At 44.7% G+C, this 8,169-nt stretch overlaps 1 protein-coding gene across 2 annotated transcripts in view; it reads right to left on the bottom strand.

Moving 5' to 3' along the window:
• LOC306709884 (amine oxidase [copper-containing] 3-like) overlaps positions 1-3,644 on the bottom strand; it is a 3,978-nt gene extending 334 nt beyond the window's left edge. Inside the window, exons 1-5 of one of the 2 annotated variants that reach the window (XM_079178196.1) lie at positions 2,061-3,644; positions 1,859-1,977; positions 690-856; positions 385-517; positions 1-292 (exon numbers count right to left, since the gene is read on the bottom strand). In XM_079178196.1, coding sequence (XP_079034322.1) covers positions 29-292; positions 385-517; positions 690-856; positions 1,859-1,977; positions 2,061-3,633 — 2,256 coding nt within the window. In that variant the 5' untranslated portion in view covers positions 3,634-3,644 and the 3' untranslated portion in view covers positions 1-28. Of the gene's footprint in view, positions 293-384; positions 583-689; positions 857-1,858; positions 1,978-2,060 lie in introns of both variants that reach the window. The other variant, XM_079178197.1, reaches the window with a different exon arrangement.
• Between the last annotated feature and the right edge of the window lie 4,525 nt (positions 3,645-8,169).

The raw sequence follows: 8,169 nt of genomic DNA, 5'->3' as shown, positions 1-8,169 counted from the left end.
AAGAAATTGAATCCGTCCATCTCATGACTCAATGGAAGCCGTGGTAGGTGAAGGGTTCAAGGACGGGGCTGCAGGTCTCTTGAGCAAGGCAGGCCATCCTATTGTTGTCACAGCTGTCCTCGTTGCCCGGGGCAATGTACACCCCATCAGCAGAGTGGATGGACGGGTCCTCGTCAAAGTAATTATGGGGCCGCAGCAGGACCCCGCCCCCGTTGCCCACGGTTACCGTGTTGGGGATGTCCTCGGAGTGAGGGATGTGGAGGAAGCCGGTGGTCACCCAGGCAACCAGGTCCTGGGGAAAATGAAGAAATAAGGAGAAGTGAGGGAGTACATGATACATAAAACATGAAATGTTTATATTTTTACCCAGCCCCAGACACATACCTGGTTTTCAATGCTTTCATTATCTTCAATGTACTTGCTAAAGTCAACAGCTGGAGTCCAGATGTCATGTTGATTGTACATACTGCCGCAGCTCTGCTCCAAGTCTTTGTGTTTAGTGATGGCGACTTTATACCTGGGGAAGTAAAGTCAAGTGATATTCCAGGGAGAGGGAAGAAACGAGAGGATGATGAGGAGACACTGTTTAGACACAGAAGACAAACGGTGGAGTGCATAAAGTGAGGATGAATCAATTCCAGTCTGAGATATATTTTGAAGCTGCTGTGGCCTCAGGTCTGGCTTCTCACCTGGCCCAGGACATGGCTCTCTCCTCGGGCTGGCTCTCTGGGAGGTGGTCCCCAGCGAAGCTGAAGACCTGCAGCCTGTAGGAGCGCTGGTGACCCCAGCGGTTGGTCTTGTTGCTGGCGATGTGGAGGTAGCGAGGAGTCTTGGTGTCATAGCGCAGAGCGGCCTCCTGTGGGGGTGTCAAAGTAGACATTAGGCCCTCAGTCAAGATTCAAGAGTTACTTGGTTGGCTGCAACACTGGTGGACTAAGAAATTGCAAATTTCAATGAATAGTACATATGAGTACATCTTGGGTTGCCAGTCTGCCCTTTGCAGTCCTGGTTCTGGTTCTCCCGAGCCTCACCTCCCTCCAGCGGTGTGCTATATAAACACTTTAATCATAAACACAGTGGCTGTGTAGGTATGAAGGGTGATGACATGGCAAAAAACCATACCCGTACCCACCATTGAGGTCACCTCACCTGTTTTCTGACTAAAGCTAGTGCGGCAAAGATATTGTACAACGCCAAGATTAAAGCCTACTTATCTGAGGGAGGGGGGGATGAGAAGTCAGAGCGAGCGAAAGAAAGTGAGAAGGGGATGGAGATGAGAAAGGAAGAGCAGGTACTGCCCACTGCAGCTTGGACAGAATTATTATTATGCAACAAAAGTCACCTGATCTAATTCAAATTATTTAATTACCACAGAAATACTTATGATCTTTGGTTTATACAATTGAATGCTACATTTAACAACACAGGCACCAAGCATAATAATAGTGTAATAATATAGTATTATTGTATAAACATATTATTGTAAAACTCACGTTTTTCTTACGTTTTTGTATTGTTTGAGAAACATTTCTATCTTTCAATTCAAAAATGATGCTCAAAGATGAAATAAAGGTGTATATAATCTTAGTAAATGACTTTTAATACACGTTGGCAAGAGAGACAAATGAGGGGTAAACAGAAAAAAACATTCTCTGTGAAACATTTTGATGAGCAAGTGTAACAATTCACTTCTTTAAATTCAGGTTTTTACACTTTTATACTGATGAAGACATTTTTCAGATACAAACAAATACAATATGTTTAAAATCACATTTGCATTAAGACTGTACCTGAGCTTGCAGCTACGTAGCTATAACTGTCACTGTTACAATGTTGAATACCAAAGTACATCTCTCACCTGCTCTGTTTGCAGCTGTTTCTCCACCAGCTTAGGGATCAGGGCATGGCGTCCAGGTATCCAGGGCAGCGAAACATTCACAAACTCCATGTCTTTCGTCTGGAATACATTCTTCACTCCTGGAGAGGGGACATAATTGACTAATTGTAGTTCTATTTATTTACATAAAACTCAAGGTCCTGGAGATACCTGCTACACCCACCTAAAACGTCAACATCCACTTTGAAGTTGATAAAATGAGTGTGGATATTTCCAGTGACATTTTCTGCCACTTGATGACCGAATGGAAAATTGTCCTTCAATGCAAAGGAAGAGGCGATGTAGCCGGTGGCGTGCACCTTGGCCTCCACTGAGCCACTCTGGTAGAAAATGAAATCCCAGATGTAGTCATAGTTTCCTATAGCGGTGATTGTCCTGAACACTAAGGCGGTGTTTGCTAGTCCTCCGTAACTGTTGAAGACAATCTCTGAGAAGTGCCTCCGGAGAGGTTGGCCCATGTCATGCTCAAAGACGCATATTGAGTTTCTGAGTCGGCGGGGAACACCAGTGTCCATGAAATGGAAAGTGTCTATGTAAGTGGCTGAATAAGGGCAGTCGACCCCCCTGACCAACTCATAAGCACATTTACCAATGCCCAAGCTGCCGTCAAGGAATTTGGTGAGCATGAGATTTGGGGTGACGGACCCGTAGACTGACATGGCGTCTTGAACACTTAACTCATAGATGATCCTCTCTCCTCTGAAACGAACATCAAAAACTCTCATGCCTCTAAGTGGGCTCAGACCAAAGGCAAAGCTCCAGTCAAGGTATACAATGTGGTTGTTCTTCACACTGAATCGCTTGCCTTGTACATGAAACTGCTGGGGCCCAATACCTGTGGGTTTCTGTCTGGGTTTGAGTGAGGCGTAATTAGGCACAGGTTTGTAGATGATCTTCTTCACTGTTCCTGCCTCGTATTGCTGCTTCAGTTCCATTATACTGTCAAAGTACTGACCATTATAAAGCACTTTCATCACACGCCAGGACGAATTATTGGTGCTTTGGTGGTTGAATAACATCTCAAAGCCCACAGGGTGAATGTAGTAGCCCTCCTCATTTCGATACAGTGAAATCCAGGTCTCTCTGTCCCCTGACTTAACTCCTCTGGGCACGCTGATGTAGTAAGCAGTGTAATCAGCTGCCTCTAAACCGAAACTGTCCTTCAGCAACTTATTGATTGGTTCAAGTACATCTTGCAGAAACAGTTCTATAAGAACCGCTTCCCCAAAATGTACTGGACGTGCAGTCAAAGGGATCTCCCTTTTATACCTCTCAAAGGTGACATCGCGGTGGTAGGACGGGTTGGGGAGAGGGCCCACTACATATTCCTTTATGTTGTTATTCGTGCCATGAAAAACCACTGCAGTTGCCTCTCTTGCTGGTTTAAGCCCGTTGGTATCCAGGTAGTGCAAAACATCCTGTTTATTTGGCAGGGAGAGATCGATCATATAGAGGTAGTCAGCTGAAGGAGGTGTAGATGGATCAGTTAAGATGTTCATCCCCGGGATCTTGGACATGTAGTCACGCACCTGTAGGAACTCTTCCACAGAGAGGTCAGCGAAGACGTTGCTGCGCTCGTTGTGCACCGCAGGTTGGACTGTGTTTACCGGTTGAGCAGGGCACTTTGGAGTGCGGTCGGTGTTGAGCCATATCAGGACACAGTTACCTATCAATGAGGCAACAACTACAGGAACCAGAAGGCATTTGAAGATATTGCAAATAGTTTGAGAGACCATTTCTCTGCAGCTGTACAACAGTTATAGTTGGCGAGAAGAAATGGGAGCTGTTTAAGGAGAGTGTGAAAAGGGGTGTGGCCAAAGACTGCTTTTACAAGTCTTTCTTTTGATTAGACGGTAGAAACATAAGTACCATGTATAAAGTTCCTGTGAAGATTATTGGGTATCATTAAAGAGACAACAATAAAGTTGGGTAACAAGAACTTTAGGATTCAGTCAAGCAATTATGTGAAACAAGTTGTTTCCAATCCCATTTTCTGAACGTTTATGCTAAAAGCTACAAGTGGTCATATTAGCGATATTAGAAAAGCATTGACATTAAACATATTTTAGCTATAGGGATGGTAATACTGAATACTGTGCATACTGAAATAGGTCAACAAATATTGAATGAACTCTATGGAATTTTGTCAGATAATCTTGGTGCCCAGTGAGTGAATCCTAAAAACGGATCACCCAACGTTTCATAAAGCATGTCTTCATTGTGACTTAGAACGTCTAAAAAACGTATACAATGATTGTTATGACCTTTATTACAGATATTCAAGGTCTACAGATGAAGAACAACATTGGTGACCCCCTGACTATTCATCTTGTGGCATGATCAGGTAATGATTGTGTAGTTATCCAACTTAATATCTCATCACCTACTCTATGGGCAGACACAATATTGATCCCCTCACTTTTCCTCCATTGCCATCATGAGGACAAAATAACCGAGTTATTTAAGTGCATGTAAACCCTGACCTGCTAGCTGTACACTTTTATTGCAGAGAAATAAAGAACATCTCAGTTGTTTGATGGAACATGTGGGGACAGACCAGGACACAAAGGCTGTAACTGCTGTGATAAGACAACATATGATAAGCTGATTATAAAAATCAACGATGGCATTGATGTTCTGTTTTGATCTAAGATCCCTACCCTAAACAACTGAGTGACCGACAGCAAAATGTTCAAAAGGGCAGTAGACTTTATTGACTGTGCGTGTAATATCAGATCCTCCTTCTCTCCACTCCCCTGTCCACCCTCTCCCTCTCTACCCTGTTCAGCTCTTCCCCCAACGGTCTCCCTCCCCTCTCCATGCCCCAGCTTAGCCTATCTTGCGCCTCTCTCTCCTAACGAGGTCCTCAAACTTGTTACATCTAATCGCCCCACCACGTGCTCTCTTGATCCGATCCCCTCCCCTCTTCTTCAGTCTATTGCGACTGAACTCCTTCCTTTCCTCACCCACCTCATCAACACATCTCTCATTTCAGGATGCTTTCCCACAGCTCTCAAGACTGCCAGAGTCACTCCCCTTCTGAAGAAACCATCACTTGACCCGTCTAACGTCAAGAACTTCAGACCGGTTTCTCTTCTACCCTTTCTATACAAAACACTTGAACGTGCTGTCTTCAACCAACTGTCCTCCTATCTCCATCAGAACAGCCTCTTGGACCCCCACAGTCCGGGTTCAAAGTGGGTCACTCGACTGAAACAGCCCTCCTTGCGGTGACGGAGTCCCTTCACGCCGCAAGAGCTAACTCTCTCTCCTCTGTCCTGATTCTCCTGGACCTGTCTGCAGCATTTGACACTGTGAACCACCAGATCCTCCTCTCCACCCTCAAGGGGATGGGCGTCTCAGGCTCTGCACTCTCCCTGTTTGCATCCTACCTGACAGGTCGATCCGACAGGTGACATGGAGGGGGGCCGTGTCGGAACCACGCTTGCTGACTACGGGGGTTCCACAAGGTTCAGTCCTGGGCCCCCTTCTCTTCTCGCTCTACACAACATCTCTGGGTTCTGTTATTCGCTCACATGACTTCTCTTACCATTGTTATGCCAATGACACCCAGCTGGTCTTGTCATTTCCTCCTGGTGACACTCAAGTGGAGGTACGCATAGCTGCGTGCTTGGCTGACATCTCGAAGTGGATGACGACACACCACCTCAAGCTCAACCTGGACAAAACCGAGCTACTGTTCCTCCCGGGAAAGGGTTGCCCGCACCGAGACCTGTCCATCACCATGGACGATACCGTGGTGACGCCAACTCGGACTGCGAGGAACCTGGGTGTGACCCTGGATGACCAACTGTCGTTCTCAGCAAACATCTCATCGGTTACACGCTCCTGCAGATTCCTGCTCTACAACATCAGGAGGATTCGCCCCTTCCTCACTGAGGAGACGGCGCAGGTGCTCATCCAGGCTCTGGTCATCTCCCGCCTGGACTACTGTAACTCTCTACTTGCCGGAGCCCCGGCGTCGGCTATCAGACCGCTGGAGCTTGTCCAGAAAGCTGCAGCTCGCCTGGTGTTCGATCGCCCCAAGTTCTCCCACACAACTTCCCTTCTCCGTGCTCTACACTGGCTCCCTGTAAGAGCTCGCATCCAGTTTCAGACTCTGGTGCTAGCCTACAGGGCAGTGAAAGGAACAGCTCCTTCCTATCTCCAGGCCATGGTCAAGCCCTACACCCCCGCCCGACCACTTCGCTCTGCTGCATCAGGACGACTGGTTCCCCCGTCGCTCAGAGGTCCCTACGGCCGATCGACCCGGTCACGGCTGTTTTCTGTCCTGGCCCCACAGTGGTGGAATGAACTTCCCACTGACGTCAGGACAGCGGAGTCGCTGCCCATCTTTCGGCGCAGGCTGAAAACTCACCTCTTCAAGGACTACCCTGAGCCTTCCACTTAGCACTTATTTTATTCGTATTAGCTTATTGCACTTATTTTATTCGTATTAGCTTATTGCACTTATTTTATTCGTATTAGCTTATTGCACTTATTGTAATCGTAATAGTTCGTTGCACTTATTGTATGTTTCTGCACTGTACGTTTGCTCTGGTTTATGCTCTTAGATACTTGTTTAGCAAAGGATATGCACTTATGACTTCTGGTGACTAGTAGTTCTCTTGAATACCGATGTTGAATACACTTATTGTAAGTCGCTTTGGATAAAAGCGTCTGCTAAATGACTGTAATGTAATGTATATCTGTAACCATCAGTGCGCTGCAGCCGCAGAACCTACAGAGAATGGCGTTCATGAAGGAAAAAACATTCACAGTTCAGTTAATCATTCAGTGGACATTTCGTATGAGGTGAGAAGAATAATAATAAACTTTAAGGCCCCGTAGGTGCACTCTGTGGTTATTCATTACGCACAACATAAAGTGAACTGATAAGGATCTCAAACTTTTGCCTTTGTACCCATTCTTGAAGTGGAGACGACATGAACAATACATTTTTAACCCTTTTCGATTATATTCTCAGTCATATTGGGCACCTACTTAACAATATATGCGAAAAAAATGATAACAAATAAATGTCTTTGTATTTTTATATTGAAAATCAATCATTTCTTCCTGTAAAACAAAATATTATAGCGTGCTCACGTAAGCCTGTACCAAGCAATTTCATCTGTTTATCAATCAATCTGCAACTTTAAGCAACAAGGGAGGTGTGTGTGGATTCACAGTCCGATGTAGCTCTGTGTCGCGCTACATTCTAAGCCCGCCCTCTTTTAGCCGCTCAATCAAAACCAAAGGATTTGATTCATATCCCTCAAATATTCTTTCTTACTGAGGAATACGTTGCACTACAGAAGCTAAAGATGCTCTAACTTCCATTTCACGGGGCCCTGTCTTGTAGAGGTTCCCTACAATCTAGTAAACACATTTTGGATATTTTCAGTTGATGTAATGCGTGTGTACTCCCAGTCTAAGTGTTATCAAACAATAGAAAATGAACAAAAGCCAATTTGGAGAGGTGAGGTGGAAAATAGGGGCCCCACAGCAAATTTGTGCCCCAGGGCCTCCAAGTAGATTAATCCGGCCCAGGCTATAAAGACGAATCTGTGAATTTTAAGTCGTATCCAGTTTTGCACTTCTGGTTCCATCGTCTCAAAGTGTTTTGTTCTATGACATAACATACGTCAGTAAATACCGTACTCGTGAATTAAGCTTTACGGTGGGTACTAACAAATGTCTAAATGGGACATTAAATGTTATACCGACTAGTCTTTACAGCCTTGTGTTTATACTTGGGTTCATATCTATGTATTTAAGTGTAGATTGAAATATATCCCATATTACTACCGAACCTCAATCGACACCCCTCACTCCTTCCATCAAACGGATCATGCATAAATGGACCCAAACGTACACACTTCCTTTGCTGGACCTTTTCATACTCCTCAGTCTAAACGTGTTATTTTCCTCAGTGCATCTTTTCTAAACAATACAAATAGTTAATATCTTTGCATTTTATGGAACTTTTGTGTTCACTAAATATTTGCTTAAGAGTCACAAGGGTATTTCAACAGGTAAAAAAAAAGTTTGTACTGCATGTGATCTAATTCCAATTGTTCAATACAATGCACTGCTATCTGTATTGTCTCCTGGGGTTATGCTGTAATAGTCAAAGATATATAGCTGGCCAATATATCAATATGATCATATTGTGATAGGAGACTAGATATCGTCTTAGATTTTGGATTGAAGCGCTGTGGACAAGTAGTTTTCTTTGTCTTTTTGTTTCCCTAGACAGTGTTTGTTGT

The sequence above is a fragment of the Pholis gunnellus genome, assembly GCF_910591455.1.
Source record: "Pholis gunnellus genome assembly, chromosome: 17".
Lineage (NCBI taxonomy): Eukaryota > Metazoa > Chordata > Actinopteri > Perciformes > Pholidae > Pholis > Pholis gunnellus.
Note: the sequence above shows the minus strand (reverse complement) of the source record. Positions and strands in the feature narration are given on the sequence as shown.